Source organism: Megalobrama amblycephala, linkage group LG12 (assembly GCF_018812025.1).
Source record: "Megalobrama amblycephala isolate DHTTF-2021 linkage group LG12, ASM1881202v1, whole genome shotgun sequence".
Taxonomy (NCBI): Eukaryota; Metazoa; Chordata; class Actinopteri; order Cypriniformes; family Xenocyprididae; genus Megalobrama; species Megalobrama amblycephala.
The window spans coordinates 16159406-16187373 of record NC_063055.1 but is presented as its reverse complement, the minus strand read 5'-3'; the positions used below and the strand labels follow the sequence as shown (position 1 = coordinate 16187373).

General features: G+C 36.8%; 1 protein-coding gene across 3 annotated transcripts in view; it reads right to left on the bottom strand.

Moving 5' to 3' along the window:
- Positions 1 to 27699, bottom strand: part of grk5l (G protein-coupled receptor kinase 5 like) — a 68438-nt gene extending 40739 nt beyond the window's left edge. Inside the window, exon 1 of one of the 3 annotated variants that reach the window (XM_048209171.1) lies at positions 26978 to 27699. In XM_048209171.1, the coding sequence (XP_048065128.1) occupies positions 26978 to 27029 (52 nt within the window). In that variant the 5' untranslated portion in view covers positions 27030 to 27699. Of the gene's footprint in view, positions 1 to 24592; positions 25502 to 26977 lie in introns of those variants that run through there. The other 2 variants (XM_048209170.1, XM_048209172.1) reach the window with 2 other exon arrangements.
- Positions 27700 to 27968: the final 269 nt, after the last annotated feature.

Below are 27968 nucleotides of genomic sequence, written 5' to 3'. Positions count from 1 at the left end.
AAATCCTATTGGGTTTTTGTCAAGGGAACCAGCGTGATGCTAACTGCTGATTGGCCTACAAAGTGACGTCATAGTTCCACCACTCTATAGACCTTATGCGCCAGAGAAACAAGCGTGCCGCCATCTTTATAATATTGTCTTTGAACTTTCGTTTTTGCGGTAGCTGAAAAAGAATATTCTGTGCTGTCAAAAAATATTTAGCTGGTGAAGTGGATTTACTTGTAGAGTTAATGAAAGAGTTAATGAAAGTTAATGTAGTTAATGTAGTTATCATAAAAGTTATCATGAGCATTGCAATGTTTAAAGCAGATGTCTTAATGTCAGTAGAAAGGGAAGATTTTAAAACGAGCAGTTCATTCATAAATACGTAAGATCGCTGTGGAAATACAAATCGGTAGACAAAAGACAACGAGTGCAGCGCTGAAAAGGGGTGGGGCTACAAACAAACCAATCAATTCCTAATGGACAAAATCAAGTCCCGCTCTACATTTTTTCTTGTTTAAGAAGTCGTTTCACTTGCATATACGTCACAAGAAAAGAAAAGTCTATCACAACTTCCGTTTACATGCTGACTTTAAATGTGCAGGAATACTGTAGTTCTTTATCTCTAACAGATCACTCATGTTGTGTGTTTTTTTCTTTTGTGTGCGAGCTGCAGAGCTCAGACACCAAAGTGCATGCTTTTGCTGACTGCATTTTCTTGCTTAATCGTTCATCCACACAGACTGTTCACCAGTAAACCACATCCTGAGGAAGGGAACAAATCAGATGAAAAATAGCAGGCCCATATCAACCAGACAGAAAAAAAAACAACTGTACATGTACTGTATTGTTGCAAACATGAGGTAGCAGGTATATTTTTACATCGGGGCGTTTTCTCTGAGAAGGCAAGGGATGTAGTCTACATAAAAATAAAAATAAAAAAAAAGTAAAAAAAGCAGACAAAAAATAGACAATACAAAAACTAAAATAGTTAGGCTACAAGTAATGAGATCAAATCAGTGTATACTTTTTATTTTTTTTAGCACACTTGTTTTTGATGGTCCACTTTAGACATTCTATGTAACTCTGCAACCACATGTCAACTAACGCTCATCAGAGTATTAGTAGACTGTCTGCTTATAGTTCACCCAAAAATGAAAATTCTCTCATCATTTACTCCCCCTCAAGTTGTTACAAACCTGTATAAATTTCTTTGTTCTGCTGTACACAAAGGAAGATATTTGGAAGACTGACTACATTTACATGTGTACCAACAATGCGATTATTTCTAATAATCAGAGTAAGGACGTAACGGCATTAAGATGTTTACATGACACGAGCAGAACTCTCCACTAAGTATGGTTATACCACACTCAGATAGGCATATATTATACATGTTACCGGCCATTGTTTTAATCTAATCAAATTCAAAATAAAGTTTTATGGACGTACTGGATATTAAACTTCAGAATAAATGTCACAGAGTTCATTCATGAAGTTTTGTGAACAACACACGGCATCAGTGGTACGTCCGAACACATGCGCACTTTGGTCAGAGCGGTAATAATGCGATTAAGGTGTTTACATGCATTTATTTATTTATTTTTTTGTGTATGCCACATAGTTTAAAGCAGAACTAAGTAACTTTTTTTACCTTCATAAATAGTTTTCTAAGTCCTTACGATGGTTAATTGACTTGTAGTGGTGTGTTTGAGGCGAGCGCTAACCCCCTCTGGCACGTCTACGCCAGAATTCAGCACTTGCAAGTTGAGCTGCACTGACCCGAAACAAACTCGCCTCATGTTCACGTTCACGCGAGAGTGACAAAATTCTTTATGGTAATTCAAAAACAATGTATATATTATGACTTTATAAGACAATTTCGAAAATTACCCACCTCCATCGAGTGTACTGTTTTTGCAAATTACCCACCTCCTCTTTCTTGTACTGTATTTGCAAAACTACTGCGCTGGTGAGCGTTGTAGTCATTGTAGTCCAGAGCTGCGCTTGGAGTATTTACGACAGTGTGATTCACTGAAGGAAACTGTAGGGGGAGCTTCGCAAATCTTACTGAGTTCCGCTTTAATGCGATTATGGTTACTAAGATTATGAGCTTAAATCGCAGTACTTTAAATCGAAGTATTGCCCCTGACTACCATAGTATTTTTTTCCCTACTATAGTAGTCAAAGTGGGGCAAGATCTGCTTGGTTACAAACATTCTACCAAATTCCTTTTTTTTGTGTAAAACAGAACAATGAAATTTATACAGGTTTGAAACAACTTGAGGGGGAGTAAATGATGACAGAATTTTAAATTTTGGGTGAACTATCCCTTTAAGCAGACAGTCTACTAATACTCTAATGAGAGTTAGTTGACAACCACACCAAGTTGCTTCGTTTGGCCAAAGGAGAACTGGCCCACCAACTGAGCTTGATTCCTTCCAAGCTTTTTTTCTCCATTCTGTCACCTGAACCTGAAGGAACCTTTGGGTTCCTTGCCACTGTCGCCTCTGGCTTGCTTAGTTGGGGACACTTAATATTCAACAGTATTATTGATCTGACTGCACTGACACTATTGGATGAGAACTGAACAGGGCTGGATGATGACATCACTGTTTTTCTAGAGCTGCTTTATAGCCATATTGAACTAATTTAATAATTGATGATAATTACAATGGAACTGAATCAGCACTGAACAGACTATAAAATAAGACTAAAACCAGACTAGAAAAAATAAAGGTGACTTCACTTGACATATAGTTGCAAAAATACTTCTAGTTAGTAGACTGTCTAAAGCGGACCATCGAAATAAAGTGTTACCAAATTTCTTTTTCTGAGAGTAACAAACAGTGTCTCTTTTGGCCCACTTTGAACTCATTGTGTTCTCAATGAGATTATTGAGAATGTAAGGGGAGAAATGCAGGTGAAATTCTCATAAGAGAAGGCAGTGTTTCCATGGCACTGTGATTGGCTGATTACTCAAATAATACAATATTCCAAACCAATCATAATTGCAAAAGTCTGCAAATCGGCCTGAAAGGAGGCGTTTCTCAATGTCAAGGAAGGATCCTCGGAAGCCAGAATTTCGAGGATTCTACGTCATCGACATCCGTCAAAGGACTGTTCCAATGTCGAGGATCCTCGGAATTTGAAACAAGGACTGAGTCCTTCGTTCGAAAAATATCCCATATACAGGAAAGGATGCATATGTATAGCCTTCGCGCTCTAAAATCACCCACAATCCTATGCGCGCAGTTTTGCGATCTTGTTCAAATTTTTTTTTTAAAATGTCGGACGTTAGCGGGCAATATGCTTTCAAATGCAAGTATATTTACGTTACCAAACATTTGTTATAACTGTAGTAAATATGTCAGATAAATAAAGTTTAACGTTTAAATGCCAGTACAAATTACTACCGTATTGATATTATAAATTATACAAATACAAATTACGTTATTGATGGCTAACTGAACCGGACCGTCATTTAACAATTGTTAGCTTGGTTGCCGTCACCGGCATTTCTTTTACCTTTCCACTGACGTAATGACGCAATGACGTGCACTTGCTAGGTCTGTTCCATTTACGTGTTCTCCGAATGCTAAAGAGGAGCCTCGCCTAGCCTCTGAAGGAAGTGACTTGGAAGGACCAGTCCTGCCAAGGAAGTATCCTTGACATTGAGAAACGCCTAGGGTCACAGTGGTGGAATAGTGACAGAAAGTTTGATTGTTTTCTGCTAACCAGTTCTTTTAGACACTTCAATTTCAATGAACCGGTTTAAAAACAAACAAACAAACAAACAAAGCTATTATCCCGGTGGATTAAAATACATGCTCAAACACATTCCAATAAAGCCATGTAAAAATGAACTTGAAATACTTTTAAACATTAATGATCTGTGAGTGAGGTAGTTTGGGGGAACATTCAGCTCTGTTAAATTAAAACTGATTTTCATGACACCTGCAAGTGTTTTCAGAGCATCTGAAGTCTAATGATAATTTATCATGCCATAAAATTAATATGTAATATTAATAATAAAAGCTAAAGAACAGTTAATAATAACTAAATTGCTACATAAAATATGCTTTTTATTTTGAAGCAATTTAAACATGTTAAGGCCAATTCACACCGCACAGACAAACACGTTTGTTGGGTTTTGTCTGATCAGTGTGTTACCCCTATTGCCGTCTGTTGGAGTTGGTCGGAGTTGGTTTTCACCTGACTGACCATGTTCAATCAGTGTTTGTTGGTGTTGGCAGTGTGAACATGACAGTTATTCTTCATAAAATTCTAAATCCAACTGCCAACTTGTTTGTTGGCGTTTGTCTGTGCAGTGTGAATTGGCCTTTAAAGGCTAAACCATTACTAAACATACCAATTGCTTGTTGACAGTGTATCAAACATCACAGTCTTATCTAGCATCTCTTGTGCTCTGATGGCTGAAAGCAGATGTCAAACAGGAAACACTGGCAACATTCAAACACACTATACCACAATAATAAATTCTTTAAGTCAGAGATCAACATCAAAAGCACGCATAAGCAAAATGGCGCCTCTTTGGTTTGCATGCACACCCTGACAGAAAGACAACCACATTATCAATTAAATAAAAGGTGACGTTGATGACCAATAAGCTGCATGTGATGAATGAAGAGAAAACAGACTTCTCTTGTGATGGCAAAATGTCAGTTTCTGGAAAGCGATTTGCATTTACGCCACACAGTCAAATAGTGCCACATGCAAACCTCAGTGGCATGTAATCATGCAAAAGACTAGGGTTTTAATTTGTAGTGCTTGTTTGAATGGCATTCTTTTATTTACCTCAATGTTAACTCAGCTTCTTAAAAACTCATTAAAAGCGCTCAAATGCAGACAATATGATTTAAGCATGACAGAATTTGATAATATAGCACAGCAGACTAAGTGACTACATTTTCAAGACTTATTCATGCTCACATGGTGGTTGGATGTGACATAATGAGCATTTTGGCCCATGGGGATTTTAGAAAACAACAACAACAAAAAAATATTTTATATTTATTTGTTCATTTAAAATTATATAAATACTATAACACATCTATTTTTTTTATTTTTTATTTATTCATTATGATTTCATTCCAGCTTATTTGTGGCAAAATTGTTGGTCAGTGGAAATGATACCACAACAAACTCGATGCAGCATTGTTCCCCTTGGTCAGGGATGAGGGTGAATAAAATCTATACATGAAAAGTATTTGGAAAAAGTAGCTTAACTAAATTAAGGCATGAAAAACAATTAAATAGTATTACATAAAATGTGCTAATGGCTGAAGAAACTTTATGACAGCACTTCTGGTGCTATGTTTGCCATTTGTGTACATTCACTTTCACGTTTTAAGAATGAAACTACAGTCACTGAATTCGCAGAGACATACACACATACAAAGACACACACACACACACACACACACACACACACACACACACACACACACACACACAAAGTGTGAGTGCATGCATTACACGAGCCTTTTATCGAGTAGAGAGGATCTTCCCGGAAGACAAGACAAAGCTGTTTATACTTATAATAATAGCATGCACAATAAAAAGAGATTGTTTCTTTACTTGTGTTTAACCCTCTGTGTAGCACTTCTAAAATAATGTCAAACAACTCAAAGAGCCATAAAAAAAAGAGATAAAACATTGAACCACATTATATATATATATATATATTACACACACACACACACACACACACACACACACACACACTTTTCTAGCTTGTAGACCCTTTTTGTGTAGGAAGGGGTGAGAAAATGGGAAAAATGCCCCAGATATATAAAATGTGGGGATGAAAATGCCCTCACAGCGAACTTTTCTGTTTTTGATCCGTTATCTAAAGTTAAATATGTTTCATAATAATTTATTGCAGGTGCATCTACCTAAATGCTGCCGGTGCTCATCCCGGAGCCAGTTTGAGGATCTGTGAACCACTCTCAAAAACCTGACTTCCCATAAAGACAAATACTGCATTACAGTCTTTTTAAAATTCACCTCTGTTTGGTAAACATTTGAATATCCAAAGTAACTAATTAACCACAAGGGCATTTAGTGGGTTGATGTAGTGTAATGATTTCTTTTTCATTGATTTGACAGTCAGAAGTCATGGTTGTTTAAAGTTGAGAATTTATTTAAAGGGACAGTTCACCCAAAAATTGAAATTCTGTCATCATTTAATTGTAAATTTGTACAGTTTTGGCATATAATGGTCAAAAGTTTAGGGTCAGTAAGATTTTTTTAAAAGAAATTCATATTTTTATTCAGCAAGGACACATTAAATTGATAAAAAGTGACAGTAAAGATTCTTAAGGAAAAATAAAAGCTGTTCTTTTGAACTTTAACTCTTTTCATCAAAGAACCCTGGAAAAAAAGTACCAGGGTTTCCACAAAAATATGAAGCAGTACAACTGTTTTCAACATTAACAATAATAAGAGATTTTTCTTGATCTCCAAATCAGCATATTAGAATGATTTATGAAGGATCACAAGACACTGAAAACTGTTGCAGGAATTATTATTATTTTTTTTTAAATACATTAAAATAGAAAATATTTTAAATTCTTATAATATTTCACATGATTACTGTATTTGTGATACAATAAATGCAGCCTTGGTGAGCATAAGAGACTCTAAAAACATAAAAAAAATCGTACCTTTGAATGGCAGTCTAAATTGTTATCAATAACAATCTGTGTTTTAATAGGTCTAGGAAAAAATGCCCTTGAAAATCAATTTCAGGGCCAAATACTGTGCATCAATAAAAATTGTGACCATATATGGAGTGATATTAAGGCAGCAAATTTTAAAGTATGTGATAATAAACAGCGTGAAATAATGTTAAAGGCATGGCTTTATCAGGTTTTATGTCAGTCCATGTCAACATAAGTGAGAACACACAACTGGTTTCCAAAAGACGGCCGATGTGTTAGAAACTAACAAACAAAACCTCAGCACAGCTGGTGTTTATTTAACTCTGCTTTGCCACGGCCCGGACTACTAACGGTAGCCAACACAGTCTGGGTACAGAAAATAAAAGTGACCAGACTACCTGTGTTAAGTGAAAACAAACCTGCTCTATACATAGTTGATCTTCTTGTCCATGTGCTTATGTGTTTAAGGACTTCTCCAAGGTGTGGCCCCTCAAACTACAACAGAAGCCTTTGTGCCACAGGATGTAAAAAAGTGCCGCCTTTTCCAAAGGTGAAGGCCAGCACTATTGGAGGAAGAGGCCTTTTGTTGAAATGTTCCAGTGCGATGCGGTCATTTGTCTTTTTATTATCGCTTTAAGGGCACTGGCTTCAAACAGCTTCACAAAGAACTCAAGGAGTCATGACCAAGAGAAACTTAGCAATCAGGCCATGCTCACTTTGGCTCAACTTAACAGTGCTTGCTTTGTAAAAGATTCAACATAAAGTCTGCGCCATTTAAAGGGACAGTTCTCCCAAACATAGAAATGCTGTCATCATTTACTCACCCTCATGTCATTCCAAATCTGCAGGAATTTCTTCACAAAAGGTCATTTTTGGAAGAATGTACTGGCTGTGTTGAGGTGAATGAGGACAGTCAAGCTCCAAAAATGACAAAAAGCACCATAAAGGTATTGTAAAAGCAGTCTATACAATTTCTTTGCTTCCACAAAGTCATATGATAGCTGTATGTGAGGAACAGTTTAAAATTTGAAACATTTTCACAAAGAATCTTGACCTAGGTCCAACCTCTTCTTGGCAAATTCATGATGTCGGAATCATGAACGAATCCTTCTTTCGAGTCAGATCTTTATAATAAATATGTTGATCCAGTCTGCAAAACCTGTTGTAAGATGCATTTACGTGTCAGACCAACCAATTTCTCGAGACTCAGTGATCCGGATCATCTGCGATTAACATAATTTCTGTCTGTTAATTAAAAAAAAAAAAAAAAATTCTATGGATTCAGAAGACTTACAGAAATATAGAAGAACTATAGAGATTTTATGGTACTGTTGCATACTGTTTGAAGGTCAATCTTCAAAAGTGTCCAGATATTCTTTAAAAATTATATTTTGATGAAATAAAGTCATACGTGTTTGAAACAACATGAAGACAAGTACAGTACTGTTTTACAAGGTTTTACATCAATTTTTTGCTGTAGTGTGTCAGAGTTTACATTTCCAAACATTCCTGTCTTCATTTATTATAATAATACAGTGAGATTTTTGTATGCACAAAGAGTCTGACAACAGCAAGTATGCTCCACATGAAGATCTGATCTCACCATCATCGAGTCTGTCTGTGATTACATGAAGAAACGGATGAAACTGAGACAGACTAAATACAGAAGAACTGCGGCAACAGAAACCTACCTGCAAAGCTCTAGTACTGTGGAAAGTTTTTGGCACTTGTGTAAAAATACTGTAAAGTGAGGATGCTTTCAAAAAATTTTATTTATCAAATAACTTCTATTAACTAAATCAAATCAATATTTGGTGTGAACACCCTTTGAGTTTAAAACAGCTTTTGCAAAATTTGCATAGTTTTTCAGGTATCTTTGCAGGTAGATTTCTTCAAACGTCTTGGAGACGTTGCCACAGTTCTTTTGTGTTTTTTTCCTTTTTCTTCATGTAATCTGGGCTGGGACAATACTTCGATTCTCGAATTGCGATACAATAACTCTGGATCGCTTTTGGTATTTTCTCTCTCAAATCAATTCTGAGCTTAGTTTTAACAGCAGATGGCACTCTAGGCTAGTTTTTAACTGCACACTCAAATGCTCATGAAGAAGAGTGCTGGAAAGCGATTATGCGTAGTCAAGTAAGTGGTTAAATACACTTGCACCTCGGCTCAGAATGCTTTTATGCGCGGGATTAATGGAAACACAGCCCACTGCGACCCTTGTAATTCGCTTCAACCTTTTCGAACTTTATGAACGATTATTTTAGGTTTAAGTGGTGTGTGTAAAGAAACCGGAGCAGAGTACGGGTGTTTCTAAAGCATGTAGTGCCATCTGCTGTAAAAAACTAAGTTTAGAATCAATTCGAGAGAGAATCGCGATCGGAAAATATCAGATTTGCTCCAGATCTTCAGATCTCCGTGTGGAGCATAGAGCATACCGGCTGTTGTCTGACACTTTGTGCATACCAAAATCTCACTGGATAATTACAATTAATGGCAAAAGGAACGTTTGGAAATGTAAACTGATATTTCCTACTGACACACTACAGCAAAAGATATAACTGGCTTAAAACCATTTTTGGGGGGTGAAAATATTCCTTTTTGAGTCAATGACAGTCAAACATGAAACAGGATTCTTGTGGTACTCTGATAAATGCAAATGGCTACTTCCTTTTTTACAGCTGTACAAAGATATCAAATTTTTTATAATATCGATCTTTGATCCTCAATGTGTCTATATCAGATTACAGAACAACAGGAAGGCAGTTATCTAATCTACAGGCTGTGCGTCATCAAAAACGTTTTTCATTGAAAGTACAAAAATATTCTGCATAAATAACTAGCTTGGTCATATGAGGGGTATGAAGTCACTATTCTTTTGTTGTCTGCGATTATCTCAAAACATGCTCCAGGCTTTAACTGCCACTAAGTTAAGGATCACTATTACTAGTGATTGAGGACAGGTAGGCTAAAACTTTTCTAAGGGATCAGGTTCACTGAATTTTGCCTGGTGAATGATAAAACTGGCAAATCCCTTTTGGACTTCCATTAAAACCCAAGACACATCTAGGGAATATTATAGAGACCATTGCTGCCTCTGAATATGCCTACATCCCTTCTGTATAGTATGTCAAAAGCAGTAAGCCAAATGAATAATAATATGCCCGAATGGGCAGAAATCATGAAACAGCTGGTGAAAAATATCCACCCGAGAATCTAATATGTGCATCCGATGGATAGTTTCACTACCCTATGAGTAAAAGCAGCACACAAGTAAGCCATTATGTTAATGCCTTAGCAATGCCATTAAAAAACAATACCCAGACCATCTTAGCAACTGCATAGCAACACCCTGCCAACCATCCCTAACAATCTAGCATCAATCTGGCCTTAGGCAATACTCACATTTTCATAAGGAAATGTAAAAAATGAAAATTCCTTCTAAAGAACCGAGCAGCTGTTGTGTTGCTGCAAACCTGAATGCAAACTTTATGAATGCAAACATAATGCAAATTTCTAATTGTCTTTGTTTACATATTGCATAACTTTAACGAATGATCTTTCTTGCATTCTCATAATACAAATATGTTGAAGAGGCAGATTTAACAAGTATGAGCTCATTTTTAGATTCTAGGTGTAAAAACTGGTGTCAGTTTAATTCACTTGATTGAATATTATTTCACAACTAACAAAGATGACACTACATCAGTGTTTTTTTTAACAATAATCAGAATTTTGAACAAACACCAAAGAAGAACAGCTTGTGGCAAACAGCTGATATACGTTCAATTAGTTCTCCTGAAGCCATGCATACTTAATGTGACATTTGATAATTACCAGAATTAAAAATAGCTTTTGAGCTCGGGGGCAAAATCTGTTGGTACACACAAGTCAGATGGGGTCGGATGCAAGTACGTCGACTGGGAACACAGTCGGGCTAGTGTGTGACCTTAGAGCAATTCAGCAGTGATTGTGAATCAAGTTCAGTCCTATTGTGCAAAAATGATACTCCTCAGTTCTGCTGGCCCAGTGAGATCAATAGTTCAGACAGTACTCCCCCCATCATAAATAAATATAATAAATACTAATATTCATAATACATTTAAAAAAAGCATTTAAAAAACTTAATTATTCCAAATCAGCAAATCAGAATGATTTCTGAAAGATCATGTGACACGGAAGACTACAGTAATGATGCTGAAAATTCAGCTTTGCCATCACAGGAATAACACATTTTTACTATATATTTTCTTCAAATAAATGCAGCCTTGGTAAGCATAAGTGACTTTTTAATATTTTTAAAAATCTTAATTCCAAGCTTCTTTTTTTTGCCGGTTGTGTATACTAAATATTTTATTCAATTATAAGTTTCTTAATAAAAACTCTAATATACACAAAACATTGCAAAATATTTTAAATATATATATATAGCATCTAAAAGGTACAATAATCAAAAATACATTTTTTGCTGGAAAATTATGTCATATGGTGCAAATAATGCATTTATAATTTTGGACAAAATCGCATCTATATTAACCAGCTAGATAACATGTGTCATGTTTAAATAAGCCCATTTCAAAACAATGTTTAATACATACAACCAAAACATGTAAAGCCAAAAACTAGGTGTGGGTCAAGATGGTCAACTAGTTAACATGTTGATCCTGCATTCAACTCTATTTTGTAGTGCTCATGTAGCTGAACGAATCAAGAGCGCATCCTACGTATACCACTACGAAACGTGTCTAATTGGTCAGATAAACTTAAAACCAGCCTCATTGTTTAGGTTTTGATTAAAGTGCCCATTTTATGTTATTTTTATGGGTCTCCTACACTAGGTTTCTTTGCATCCAAAGTAAAAAAAAAACAACACTTTAATTTTCTCATAATATACATTGCAACATCACCGGTTAACTCACAAAGTCTTAAATGGTTCGATAAAGAATTCGGTCTCTCTAAACCCCTCCTTTCCGAGAGCCTACCCTGCTCTGATTGGTCAGATATCCCAGTCTGTTGTAATTTGGTCTACCGTTTACAGCATATGTCAGAAACAAAATGCCTATTACGATGAACCCATTTGAATTTCACATCTGGAGGATTTCTCAGCTTTTCTATACACAGTGATAGGTTGTTTTTACCATATCAATTTGAGCCCAAGTTCTCATCCTTTGGAAATGCATGCTAAGTAGATTTGCTATCGCAGAGATGGGAAAAAAAGAAAGAAAACAAACCTCCTTCTCGATATGTCGACAACTTTAACCAAACTAACCTCAGCTACAACTACATGTTTGAGGGCGGGTCAAAGTAGATGTTGTTCACAGGCAGCCGATGAAGAACCTACGTTGACTATGCAAAATTTGTAACAAACCTATGTAGGAAAGACTGGAATTAACTAAAATATTCTGTTCTGTCCTTTATGAGGCAATAACAACATGTATCATGCACTTTGATCTTTGAAACTTTGCAGACCTTTTACATTCACAAACAGCTATATTACATTCAACAAGAAATTATATCTAAAAAAAGCATAAAAGGGCAGTTGAATCGACTAGTTATTCAGGCAACCCATCAATTAGTCAACTTTGATAATGTAGTTTTGCACATTCCTAATTAAAACACATTTGAAAGATAACCAAATGGTGACAACACAGCACTTCAAATAGGATGCTTTTTTGTGTTTAAAAATGTAGGGTAGATTCCCCTAACAGTACAAACAAACTCTCCCATGATCCTTAATGTTGAGCCCTGGACAGGATTGTTTTTTTCGTACGCATATTACTCCCAGGTGCAAGGGAGAAAACATGAAAATGTATGTGATATATGTGTGTATTTGAGATATGCATTTCGGAGAATTGGCATGAGTGGGTGTGTGAGCGTGTAAATCTGTCTATGTTTAATCCTTGTAGGACCTGTACCACAAAGGAATCATTAAACTCTTCCTGAGATTTAAGCCAGGTGTCGTATCTCTCCTTGCACTATAAATAGCCTCAGTGTGGAATGTGAGAAAGCATGCCGGTCTGAATGCCATCATGGATGCTTTGTGCTGCAATTACATAACACAAAAGCATCACATAGCATTTGCAGTCAAAGTATGCCACACAATGCTGTCACCAAGGCATCATCTCAAAAGTCCACAGGAAAAGAATAGATAACAATGGGGGGGAAAAAAAAGTGGAGGAGAGGCCAGTTACCTCTCGATACCTGCCCCAACATGAAAGATCAAGGAGAGGCAGATGGCATTTATCTCTTACACACACACCATTCTTTCTTATACACAGGTCATTCAGGTAAACATAAAAGGCCTGTTGTAATTAGGGATGATGCCTTAAATGGTTGCATGGAATGCCATCAAGAAATCTGACAATGGTTTTGTTACAGAACTTCAAAGCGGCGAAGCAGAAATACGTTCACAGTAGTTGTTTTGGACAGGGGGTCAAAGTGGTTTCGCTATTCCTCGTAGAGCCCCTAACTTCCTCGCCAGCTGTTCTTGATTTCCTCTACACCACTGCTGCTCCCTCCACCTCTTCCCCCTCAAGCTCCTCATATTCGTCCCATGGACTCCACCTGACTGTTGTTACGAGTTCAGAGGTTTCTTGTTACATCACTGTCCAATAAGAACATTCTGAGCAAAAAATAGCTAAGTTTAGTGCTGCATTAATTATGATCTGAGAATAAATCCAATTTGTTTCGTGCTATTGATCTTTTTCCTAAATGAAACCAAACAAAAGGAAAAATAAAAGAAAGCTTTGATGTTTTCTCCTGAATTGGAACAGCTGTTATTCCTCTCTACACAAGCCCCACCCCTCACATGATCGGCTATTAAATATTTAGGAGAATATGCTTGTGCTTTCAACTACCAATATGAGTGTAGTCCCTCTGCTTCATGCAACACATTTTGCAATTCATTCCACAAAATATTAGGATAGCCACCCCCCTCCCCCCACCCCCAATAAATGACAGAGAAATGTCATCTGGGACTACTTTACAAGACCTCAGACCTGCATTTCTCTGTAATGAACACCAATCATGTCCCTTCCATTTATGAAGGATGTTTCTGTCTGAAGAATTTTAATATGTATAGCGGAAAGTTGTTTAAATTGAGCCACTTTTAGTTAAGTTGTCCTCTATGTCAGCAGAAATGAGATAGAGGTAATATTAAAGGATTAGTTCACTTTAAAATGAAAATTACCCCAAGCTTTACTCACCCTCAAGCCACCCTAGGTGTATATGACTTTCTTCTTTCTGATGAACACAATCTGAGATATTTTAATAAATATCCTGACGCATCCGAGCTCCGGGGGGTTAATAAAGGGCTTCTGAAGTGAAACGATGCATGCGTGTAAAAAAAATAAAAAAAATAAAAAATCCATATTTAACAAGTTATGAAGTAAAATATCTAGCTTCCACCAGACCTCCTTCCATATTCATCGTACGAAGAAGTTGTAAATCTCTTGCAGTTCAAAAAGCTTACGCTACTTCCCATGCCTTCCCTATTCAACTTATGGAAAAAGCTTGTGAAAAAGGTGCCCTAGATTCAAAAATTGAATTTACCTCGGCATAGTTAAGTAACAAGAGTTCAGTACATGGAAAAGACATACAGTGAGTCTCAAACTCCATTGTTTCCTCCTTCTTATATAAATCTCATTTGTTTAAAAGTCCTCCGAAGAACAGGCGAATCTCAACATAACACCGACTGTTACGTAACAGTCGGGGTGTACGCCCCCAATATTTGCATATGCCAGCCCATGTTCCCAACATTATGAAAGGCATTAGACAAGGGCAGGACGTCTGGATGTGCACAGCTGAATCATCAGACTAGGTAAGCAAGCAAGGACAATAGCAAAAAATGGCAGATGGAGCAATAATAACTGACATGATTCATGATAACATGATATTTTTAGTGATATTTGTAAATTGTCTTTCTAAATGTTTCGTTAGCATGTTGCTAATGTTAAATGTGGTTAATGTTACCATTGTTTCTTACTGTATTCACGGAGACAAGAGCCGTCGCTATTTTCATTTTTAAACACTTGCAGTCTGTATAATTCATAAACACAACTTCATTCTTTATAAATCTCTCCAACAGTGTAGCATTAGCCGTTAGCCACGGAGCACAGCCTCAAACTCATTCAGAATCAATGTAAACATCAAAATAAACACTGTACTTACGCGATTAGACATGCTGCATGACGAACACTTTGTAAAGATTAATTTTGAGGGTTATATTAGCTGTTTGAACTTTTTTTATGTTGTTTAAGGCAAGCACGAGCTCACCAGATTTAAAGGGCCACACACCCTGAATCGGCTCATTTCTAATTATGCCCCAAAATAGGCAGTTAAAAAAATGAATTAAAAAGAATCTATGGGGTATTTTGAGCTGAAACTTTCACATTCAGGGGACACCTTAGACTTGTATTACATCTTTTTTTTTAAAGTTCTAGGGCACCTTTAACAGACGCGATGCCAGTTTACACTTTCTTCGTAACTTGAATATAGAAGGCGGTCTGGTGGAAGCTAGATATTTTACTTTTATAACTTGTTAAATATGGATTTTTTTTTTTTTTTTACACAAACTCATCACTTCAGAAGGCGTTTATTAACCCCCCGGAGCCGTGCGGAGTACGTTTATGATGGACGGATGTGAACGGAAGCAGCTTATACTCATTGGTCCCATTCACTGCCATTATAAAGCTCGAATGCATTAGGATATTTATTAAAATATTTCCGATTGTGTTCATCAGAAAAAAGAAAGTCATATACACCTATGATGGCTTGAAGGGGAGTAAAGCTTGGGCTAATTTTCATTTGAAACTGAACTAATCCTTTAATACTCCTTATATCCGAGGACTGTTAGCAGCTGAAATTACAAGAAAATACCTAGGGTATAAGGCCATAGAAATAAAATGTTTCCTTCAAAAAAGTCCCGCTGTGTCATGTCATAGGATAAAATTAATCGTTGGGTTTTCACAGCAATGCCATAGAACCATTTTTTGTTTCACCAAAGAACCTCTCAGTGGTCAGTTCTTAAAAGTGCCATTTTATGAACATTTTAATAATCTAAAGTGCCTTTTTCAACATTTTGTGCAATAGAATGATTCCATGGATGTTAAAAGGTTTTTCATGGAACCATCAATGCCAATAAAGAACCTTGCGCACAATCCCACATTGAAAAATTCCAATGTCTTATTTTGCTGCACATTATTAACCTTATGAAGCCTGACATTTGAAATAATAATAGTCTAAAAATTAAATTTTTGTAATGCAACAGTTTATTGAACCATTTTACAATTATACTAAATGTTTTTTTACTTGCTAAAATTATAAACTATCAATCCGAAGACATAAGGCATAGATGATTGCATACAACAGGTTTTTCAGCAAAGTTTGTCATGTTGATAATTTAGAGGCCTTAGAAATTTGTATATCATATACTGTATGCTACAGTAGGCTTTATAGGGTTATTATCTGCATAAACCAGCAAAGAAAAGATTCAGTATTTGATATAATTTAGTGTAGTAAAAATGTTTAATATTTTGGTAAATTACATTATACATTTAAAGGCAAAGCTCTCAATTACTACTGATTGAGCCGCTGGCACACTTTACCCTCACAGCTACCAAAACATGCTTAATTGAATAATTTATAATATATTTTTTTAGCAAAATGATTTTACCTGTCATATAAAACAGGTCATTTTTCAAAAAAAAGTTTAGCCTTACTGCTTGTCATTTTTCTCATGTGTATCTTTGAGTCACGTACAGCTCTGTCTGATGAGCCTATTCTAAATATATACAGCAGGAAATACACAGTGTGGTAGATTAAGGATGCCACATCTTTCCCCACTTTCCTCTATATACTGTAAAAATTTGAGGGTATTCAAATTTTGTATCAATAGGACACATTGTATTCGTTCGGACAATGTAATATGCAAAGCATGGCATGCACTCATGGTTTGTAATATGCAAAGCAGAATTTCAGACATGTAATGAGATATTCTACCAATCATCTGTCCTAAATGACATTCAAGGTTGGCACCATGGTACAGAGGTAATGGGGTAAATCGTATCATTCCCACTTTTACCTCCAAAAGTAAAAACAATCAAAAAAATTATTTTAAAAAGCTGCTGATAAACACACAGGGTGATTTTTATTTTTTATTTTTTACAGCCAGTCCAAATTGAGCCTAAATATTTCACAGTTGGCTCTGTTCTCACTCTCACATAAACACAAGCAGGCTCTCATGGTGAGTGAGTGGGCTGAAGGCGAGGTTCAGACTTCATGATGATGGACCTTCCCTTCCATTAGAGTCTCTCCACTCAGAAGAGCTTTTAAAACTTTACTGCATTACGTCACACAAAAAAGACTGCAAGAGACTGCAGTTAAGGACAGGCAATAAAGCCAGTAAAAACCTTTAGAGGAAAATGTGGCAGATGAAAACGAAAGAAAACTCCCTTGCACTTCAGCAGGACAGAATGTGGTTAAAAGTTCAGCTGCTCTGACTCGAGCATTCTTAGCTTCATGTCATTGCCCTCACTGATGATGCAATCGCTGAGCTGCTCTTCATGGTGGAACATCAACTACAAGCACCCAAATCCTGTTGCAACATGCTTTAGTTTTATCAAATGTTGTTCATTCTGTACTGTTGTGGTGAAAATGGAACTCTATTTTACACCTTTTTTTATACACCTACAAGATACCATCTAATTAGTCCCAAGTCCCAAGTCCAAATTCTCTCCACTGTAACAATGCCCTTTACAGGAAATATTATTTAGCTTTTCTCTACAATGACTGGCAAGTAAATAGCAGGTGATTCACAAATATTCAATGTTATATTAATTTCTAAGAATGAAAAAATAAGCAAATGATTGAGCAAAACAATGTCTAAATTTCACCATTATTTAATTTACACTTAAAAAATGCATAACAATGCCATAGAAAACACATTTTTAAAAGAACCATCTTTTTATAGTGTGAAGAACAATTTTAAATCTAAAGACCCTTTTTCCACTATAAATAACCTCTTGTGCCATGGAAAGGTTCCATGAATGTTAAAGGTTCTTCATGGAACCACAGATGCATATAAATAGCCATTATTTTTAAGAGTGTACATTCATTAACAGATTGAGATCAGATGGATAATTTTCCCATATTTTCCACAATTGCACCTTGGCCCAGTTCTTCTAGGGCTGTCAAAACCCAGTTCATGCCAACAATTATCTAATCATTCAGCAATGTATTGTATGAGTACCAAGACAGCTCAAGGTCACACTATCTTGACCTTTCCTAATGCTGGAACTCTGTTCTAGCACCTCTTCACTCTCAGTGAGCTGCTCTTAAAGGAACAGTTAAAAAAAAAAATTGTCTTTTATTTACTTACATCAACACGGCTTATTTCTATACACTAAGTTTGTAGTAACCGTGCCAATCAATATCCAAAAAAAGACGTCAAACGCACAATTAATAGTAGTCCATAAGAACACAAATCACTATATTCCGACTCTTTTGAAGCCATATAGCTTCATGAACTATGTCTTGAAAATTGGTGGGTGATTACTATTTAAAGGAATTAAATAATTAAAGGATTAAAAGAGATTTAAGAGAAAAAAAAGAAAAAAAAACAGTCAGAAGAACTAGAATTTATGAGTAATCCATTTGAACTTTTGCAAATAATATTTTTGTTTTAAATTTAGCACACATTCACTCTTAACCAAATTTCTAATATGTTGAAAAAGGCTGTTAATGTTTCTTGTCTTGTCACAGCACATTTAATTACGAATTACATGAATCACTTGAATTCTAAATGGCGAAACTCAATTCAAAATGGCAAGTAGTTTGCCTGACTACTGGATATTACTGTCAGTCACTTAACATTTCTATCATAAAACAGTTGTCGAATACTAAATGTTTAGCCGATTACATCTTACATTCACATTCTTTGCTAAAACTGAAATGTCACGCTGGAATTCATGTTTGCCTTCTGTGAACAGTAAAACCCGCCTTCAAACATTTTAACATTGAGAATGTTTACATACATGCCGATATGAAGAAAAAATCCCAAAAAACAGCTTATTGAATTAAACTGTTGTCCCGGGTTACATGCAAATCAATAATCCATAAATGCAAGTAAACTGTGTTTACAAGTCTTTATTAAAAAAAAATCAGGTTATTCTCTGGTAGTGATGTTAAAACCTAATAATTTGTGTATCTGCCTCCAAGTATTCTATTTGTAATGTGAAATGTGATGTGAAATAAATAAGCAGTATTTTGATTGTACCACTTCTACTTTGGCTGGACGAGATGAGAAAATATTTTTATAATTTCTTTGGTCAAGAAAGAGTCAGAGGTCAGCGCCCCGACATGTAGCGCCAATGCGCTTCGGGCGACCCGAGTTCGAGTCCCGGCTCGTGGTCCTTTCCCGATCCCGTCCGCCTCTCTCTCTCCCACTTTGATTCCTGTCTAAATCACTGTCCTATCATAATAAAGGCAAAAAATAAATCTTTAAAAAAAAGAAAGACTCAAGAGTTTGCCATACATTTCCAACCGTGACATCCTTGCTCTGCCTGAATGCATTTAAATCCAAATCAGGGTAAGGGGCAAAAATGTTAATTGGTTAATTGGTTTAATGTGTTTACATAACCACATGCATTGTCGGATTATTAAGCATAATCGGGTTAAGAACGTGCATGTAAACACACGAGCGCTGTTTGATCACTGAAGCAGACCAACCTAAAAATGAACTTTTAAAACTTTTTGTCATTCTAACAACATTCAAAGTGGTGCATAATAGAATGCACTAGAGCAGCATCAAGAATATCAAAAATTGTGGAGGGACAATTTGGCCCATATCTGATTATTGGGGAAGGGACACATCTTTGACAGTGAAGGTCATACTTTTTCTAGATTTTAAGATACATTTCCCAAACCCCCTGCCATCTTCTCTTAATACATCCACATTTGAATAAAAAAACATTAAAGTCTGACTTCAAACATAACCCAGCCATTTCAGTAGCACACGTGACTTTCCCTCGACCACTTCTAAATGTAACCAATGCCACAAGTCAGTCAACAAGTTAGTATGGATATTGACCGTGTGGAATTAGATCAGACAGAAATGACATCAGCTAAGGCAACAGACGTCCGCTCGCAAACCAACCGGCCATTTACAACAAGTCAAATTCAATTTTCACGCCTATCAGTCTCAGCCCAACACGAGCTTCAGCACCTCTGCTACATATTTGTGTTGCTTGTACCACAGCACATCCATCCTTGTGGCAGTCATTTCTAGACTGGGTGTGGATAAACAATGGTTCAGCAAAATGTTATGTGAGAATTATGTATGCCTGGCCTCCTCAAAGTAGCAATAATAATAATAGTAATAAATAATAGTAACAAATTTTAGCCTTTAGAAGACTAAATTCAGAGTTAATAAAATGGATCCCATTGTTATTGTTATATTCATATAAAATTGCTACAAACCAATTTAAAACTGTTTTTCTATTTAGAGAAATGAAAGATTTTTAAATAGCCATTGTTTGATCAAGCAGTACAGTAAATACAGTAAAATAATCATGGTATAGCTTTTCACTGAATGAACACTAAGAATTATGCTTAATTTTCAGTTATGCTATATGCACCAATATACCAGCCTACATGGTATTATGCTATTTAAGTAAACCATGTCAATAAATGAATAATGGCACACTGACACTTCTATGAATTACTTTGAATTATTCAAAAAATGAGTTATCTTATGCAGCTAATGAAGAATGAAACAGAAGTTTACAATCACATTTATGCATTTGACAGACACTTCCAAATCAACTAACACTGTATTCAAAGTACACATTTTTATGCATTCTCTGAGAATCAGACCCATGACCTTGGTGTTGCATGGTCTACATTTTTATCTACAGGAATTACTTTAAATATCTTTTACATATACTATTAAATTTTATCGTTAGGACACTTAACCAATGTTAGGCCAATGGCCAGTAAAAGCATTAATTCACAGTGTTGCTTAACTGTATACTGCCAGCAAAATCATTGCCAATGCCTAGTACTAAAGATGCTTACTTCAGCAAGCATCACCTATGATAGAGTAACTACATAAGACGCTTCTGTGATGAAAGAGTGCATTTTAACACAGGAAACTGTATATTAACAACACAGGAATGTAATAACTCGACGCAGTGGCGCAACTTTTTAGCATCTGGCAAAAGCAGCAGCACAAACCAACCTGTTATGTGTGTGACAATATTTCTTTTTCTCTCTTAGTTCTTTCACATTTCTTTCACTGCCTCGCATTCTCTCTCTCACTCTTTTTTTGGTCTCTGCACTTTAGTCTCCTCATTTGCCTCTGACTACCTCTTCACATGGGTCTGGATGACGTTTATTCTTCAGGATTTCACACGGCACAGTTTCCAGCGAAGAGGAGCAGTCTGCCAGATCCAGAGTTCTTGAATGGGAAGGAGAGCCCCTCGTCCACCGTCGTCATGGGTTACGACATGCACTCCACATCGCCTATGCTGTCTGAGGAGGCCAGGGTCAGATTACAGCCTTGCTTAGGAATTCACCCCCCACCATCTCTCAGACACAGTCACTCACTCACTCATTCTTTGAAAAGAAACCAATACAATGCTACTTCCATCAGAGGTTGCCAAAGGAAAAACATTACCTAAGGTCCTGGTTAACAGGGCTGCTCTTGGGTATTGTTCCATGGTACATTTAATTCTGTCAGCTTAATAATGGACCAATCTACAAATTGGGATGGGTCAGGATGATTGAATAGTCAACCACCAACTGACTAGCTGGCTAGTGAGGTCGACTAGATTTATAGATTTTTTCCCTAACAATTAAAAAAAAAAATACTTCAGCGTCTCACAGTTTTTCACATTACGCATGAAGTTCAACTTTTAATTAATTATATTAAATATATAGACCACTGTGTTTTTTTCCATTCTGCTTCACACTACATGTTGTTTTTAAATGTAACGCAAGGATGGCTGTTTTTAAACTACATGAATGGCTAGGGCTGAGCAGTAAGACGACATATATCGCAGGAAGGATATAAAGGGTCTATCATTAGAGATTTTGCCATATCGTTTATATTGTGGTATGAAAATAGCAATAAAACTGCTAACTACTTAACTAAAAGTTATGAATAAGAAAATAAAGAGCATGAATGTCTAGTCATGAAAAAAGAACTCAATGTGGTATTCGCGCTAACTGACACACACCTGAAACGCACACAGAAAGCCACCTCTTAGACAGCATGCAATCTCAAATTCAGTTCTCTTTTGTGGCTAATTTTGATTATTCAGTTTCTTACTTTATGTTAAATGAACCCATTTAATTTGTATCTTTGTTCTATTGTATTTGTCTTATTTGCAATTTGCTTCTTTGTTCTTATTTTTAAAGGGTTAGTTCACCCCAAAATGAAAATGATGCCACCCTCATGTCGTTCCATACTCGCAAGATTCATCTTCAGTACACAAATGAAGGTCTTTCTGACGAAATCTGAGAGATGTCTATCTCTCCATTGACTGCCTTTGCAACAAACACTTTGACACTTCAAAAAGATCACAAAGAGATCCAAAAACGAATCCATATGAATTGAGCGGTTAAGTCCAAATTTTCTGAAGAGACTTGGTCATTCTTTTATGATAAAAAGATATAATTTATGCTTTTACTTACATGTAAACATTGAACATGAATAACACACAAGAACAAACCTCTTCCAGAAGCTCAAATGTGCTGCCTATAACACACGAGAATTAACCTCATTGATTACGCAGCACGTTTGAGCTTGTGTGTTATTCATGTTCGGTTGAGCTTCTGTTTATGTGAGGAAAAGCCTAAATGGAGCAGAAACAACACAACCTCAGTGTCCATTTTCAGGCCTTCCTGTTTTGTTCTCCAGCACTAGAAAGCTTTTCTAATATTAACGCAGGTCCTAAAGCTCTTGCCTGATCATAACTCTTCTTTTTCCAGTGATATTCCTCTGACATTTTCTCTTTTGTAATGTATCTCTCTCTCTGTCTTTCTTCAAATCTCCTTCTTGCTCACTCTCTATCCTCCCCCCATCATGAGTGTATGTATATGACCCCTACTGCTGATTGGCTACAAAAGTGTTGTGGTGCTCGGTCTGATCCACTTCCAACAGTGTTTCTCAGAGATCACTTACTGCACCTTTAAGACTGATCAGTTGTCCAGAAAATGCACTGACATTCAATTGTCAAAGTTATGAAAATACGGAGATAGAGCTGTGGAATATAATAGTTTTTACAATGCTGTTGTAAATGATTCTGCATCGATGAATAAAAATGAAATAATCAATTATTTCAAAAAATTAAATAGGCCTATAGTACATATTAATGTACTGTTTTATTGTAAATAAAGTACTCTTACTATATATGAATATGAAAAAAAGTTGTGTATGTCCTTTGGAATCAAAGCACTTGCTGATGTTTGCAGATAACAACAAAAGAACTATATTGTGATTATTAATATAGTAATTATTATTTAAAAAAGAATTGGATGAAGATGCATCGTGATGAGATTTGATACTACAAATGATAGTAATTATTTTCCTCATAGATCTTTTACTGTTATTTGTTTTACTGTTTATTCCACCTCCAAACCATAATTATTCAAAATTGTATGTGGAACCATTGTAATGGTAAAATGGTTGGATGGTAAAAAGTGGGTGATCTATAATAGAACGAAGCCAAATCAAACGAAAACATTTGCTAAAATAATGCCAAATAACTGTCATCAGTGACATCAGCTGAAAAGAAAAGTTGTTTCAGAGGAAGAGTGCGTTAATACATTTAAGGATTATTAAGAAAAACAAGTATTTCTTTGGAATAACATCCACCAATGAACCATTCCAATTACATTAAAAAAACTAAATGGGTCAGATTTGATTTCATGTTGACTTTACATCCTACTCTGCGCTGACCCTGGACTGAAGACAATGAGGCTATTTTATATGGCCTATCTGCCTGTATTGTCTGTCTATGATAATGACACCAGATATATGAGGTCATGAACTTGACTGATATGTTTGCCTTATGTCATTTTGATATTTCTCCTCTTGCGAATGAACTTCCCTCATCAATTCAAGCAATTCATGCAACTCATGCTTGTGGAAATTCACAAGGCATAAAAAACTACATAATGTAGGCCTATGTGCATCGGGACTTACTATAACATTGAATCGCTTCACTTGGTGCAGCAGCTTGCACAGCGTCTACACCGGAAGCAACAGTTGTCGCATCGCGTCGCCACAACTAGATGCTGTCTAGTTGGAATTTGTCTTGTGTCACATCCAGTGTAGACAACATCACTGATTATAATGGGTTCTATTTGTCTTTTGGCACGTCACGCCACTTGCATCTGGTGTAGACATGGTGTTACAGCAGTAAATGTTGTCACTAGTGGTGGCAGGAAAGGCTGATCATGATCAAAACACTCTACTCAACTGTATGCAAGTGTGAGCGCAAATGCTGCAATGCTGGCTCAACGTGTCAATGCATTCCAAACTATGTTATAGTGCAATTCATGATGTGACACAAGAACGAGTTCTCAGCAAGTCCCTATATTATAGTCCATATAATATGGAAGCCCATTTTGTGCCTTTATATCTGACATTTGCTACTTTACATCCTGCATTTAAGCAGAGCGAGAAACTCTCACACTTTTACCAATTACTTTTTATCTTTTACTAGGCTTCCATATTATAACGTGCATAAGTATAACATGTTTTCTGAGTTCTGGCTACGTCAAAGTGGACTGACAGTTCAAAGAGAAAGTTATAGTTAAACTGTCATAGGCTTATAGCAGGCTCCATGAATAATTGAGAATATTCAATGAAATTAAATATTCAAATTCAGTAAAGATTAAAACTACACACAAGGGCCTACCTTTTTCATTGTCAACATGATGTCCGTGCTTGAATATCTCCAAGCAGAATATCATAGCAGACGTAGATGGGCTTTCTGTTTAGTTTGGGGCTGCCTGGCTCTGGCCGGACTCTCTAATGATTTCGGAAGCATGGCTTCAGCCATGTAAACAGACTGTGTGGCCTGTAAACTCTGCTTTTCCTGTTATCTACTGCTAGTCGAACATTTGGACAAGACTCTGCGTGCCTTGCGCCTCATTTTCTGCTCTGAACACAGCGTGATAAACAAATGGGGGGGGGGGGGTTCAGTCACACACATGGACATAGAACAAACAAAGCAGACCCTCACTGAACAAGTGCTCTCTCTCACACATATGCACACACACAGAGGCCTGCACACATCAATAAACACAAGACCACTTTAAAAAGACTGATTTCCTGATGTTCACTGTATGTTCAGAAGGGTTTGAACTTGAATAAGAGCAGTAGCATGACGAGAAACATGTTTGTAAAAAGGCTTTTTTCAATATTTGTACAAAGCGTTGTGAAATGTCCCTTTAACTATTAAACTATGTACACTCACCCACATTACCATCCACAAAAACACTCTTGCAAAGCCTGCTGTCTTTTAAAAGAAACTCTTTTGTCTACTATCTAAAGCGTGTAAAAGCAAAATAAACCAAGCTATTTTTAATAAACGCACATTTTAAAAATTCCTCTACATTATTCGTCTACAGTATATTCAGTTAGATCAGCTAACATTACTGGCCTTGGCTAGTGCTCTCTGTTCAACAACATAGTAAGAGTACACTGTAAATCTTACACTTGTCAAAACCTGGGTAGCGTTTCCCAAAAGCATTGTATGCCTAAGTTGATCGTAGCGCCATTGGTGGCAATGGAGCTACGATCAACTTAGGCTTACGATGCTTTTGGGAAATGCAGCCCTGGTCATTTATGGTAAACTCTGAGCAAAGGAACTCAATGTTTGGGCTTGTGCCTCCAGTCGACCAGCCCACAAGAGAATTTGGAGCCAATGGAGCAAAAAGTTTGTGGAAGCTATATGGCTAACAAGGTTCACCAGCTCCATATTTTGCAATTTTTGCTGAACTATGTCATAACTGAGCTCTGAAGGATCATTTTGATCCTTCGGATGGCAAGAAGCACAAACTGAAAGACACATTGAGAAGTAACCTTAAGATTAAGATCACAACAAACTGCAAGAAGCAAAATTTGAATGTAAATGTAACTGTTGGCTGGGATCAAAAGAGATATAACAGTTAGCAATTCACTACAGACTCACTTTCTAAGCAAAAAGTGAAGTGTGAATTGTAAATGGAATCTTGTTTAATGTCATGTTGCTTTTGAAATGGACAGAAAAGTGGCTACCATATCTAAAACAAGTTTGTTGAAATCTCGTTTCTCGCCTTTCCTTCTCAAGACCCATCAGGACTCCATTATAATTTTCCATGATGCACACAGGTTCAAGAGAGCAGCTTTGCACTAACAGTGCTTTTAAAGCTAAAGCGTTTTCTCGCATTGATTGTCAAAATGGGGGGAAATGTAAAATTAAAAACTTTGCCCTGTGATAATTCTATTCAAGGCCTGACAAAAACACAACACATACTACAACTCTTCCTACCCAAGTATTACGGTCCTGGTTTACATTTGGCTCATTCTGAATCAAAGTCAATTCAAGCTTCAGCGTAATAATGGTCGTCTTACGAGGCCTTATATCAAAACACCAGCAAAGGAAGTAGCGGTTATTGTGGTATTCGTGGTAACGACGACAAGCGTCGTTTAACATCGCCTTGTCGACTGCTGACCTGGTTTGGCGGACCTACCGAGTTAATATCAGCTAGTATTGTGTGTTTGTGTGGAGAACGTTAAAAAGGTGGTAGCTGTAACATATCTACCATTTCCTTACACACAGCTCACGTTATGTAGCCTACCTCGCTGAAAATGCATCGTACAGAAAACAACATAAAAAACGGGCTATTCAAAGAGAGAAGTTTGTAGTCTCCCTACACTTAATAACTTGCATTTAAAAAAAAAAAAAAAAAAAAAAAAAAAATCACGACACGCTTTTCAACGCGTAAAACGGATGTGGGAGACTGATGTTTTCGGGCGTTCAATCCGTAACACGTACCAACTGTCAAACGATACAATGTTACAGCATTATGACGCTGGCGTTATGACGTCGGTTACAGATGAAAGAACCGCTGGAGGTGTTCGAAACAATGTTACATGTAGTACTGGATAAATTCAAACAGCATCTGTTTGAGATTACATCATCACAAAAGGTGCACGAGCAGCGGTTTCACGGCTTTTCCTGGCTGTAAAAACTAGCATAACTACACACGATTAAAATATGATAATAAATCACATTTTGTTCATTTTCCGTACTCACCCTCTCTTGCCTTTAAGAGTACCGTGTTTGCAACAATATTCTCCAGCTCCATCAAAAAACCACCGTGATATTGCCGTGGAAGCCGAAGAGTAGATAGAGCTCCTTATTGCTCCTCCCAGCAGAATACGCTATTATCCGTCCTTATAAAAGTATTTAAATCAAAACCTAGGCATTTTAAACTATCAACACACGTATACACAAGTAAAACAACGAATCGCTGACACACGCGTGTGGTTGTTGTAGTTTGCGCCACAAAACGCGTAAGGAAGGCATTGCCTGTTGAAACACAGCGTTGTCGAGCCACTGGCGACAAGTCCCGTTAAAACGTACATGCCAAAGATAGCAGGCCGATGTCTACATCCTTTGAGGGTGCACGGCAGAAAACGGATCAAGTAGAGTAGCTACGGTCGATCATAGATGAGTTGTTGAAGTGCCGCTGTCACTATCAGCGTGCTCCCTCTCTCGGTGCGTAATCGAAGCAGGGCTGGGTTTCTGCTTTCAATTGTAATTTTTGGCTGGATCCCAAGCGGCTTTCCCCGTGGCTCCGTTCAGATTTACAGCGGTAGAGCGGCATTCAAATGGCGTAGCGATGCGAAAGGATGAGCACTCGCGCAGTTATAACGGTATATGAAATTCATCTTTAGCGCTTGTCATGTTTCCTTGTCATTTCTATTGAACAAGCGTTTGGAAGGGGCGTGTTCAAATGCAGCTGTGACGCACGGGCCTTGAAGAACAAGCATGCATGGCTGTCAAAGGATATTTGATAGCAGCACATTCAAGCCGCTCCCGCTCTTTCAGTCTGCACTGGGCGCAATAATAGAAAGAGGGATAGCCCGGGATTGAAAGCCAAGGCCAACAAATAGCAAAGAAGACAAATTACACTTTTTTTTTGTTTCACTTAACATTTTACATGGCGCGTACAAGTTTTGCGTTCTTCGGCTAATTGAGCACCATGAGGACTTTGAACAGATGTCAATTCAAGCGGGCAGGA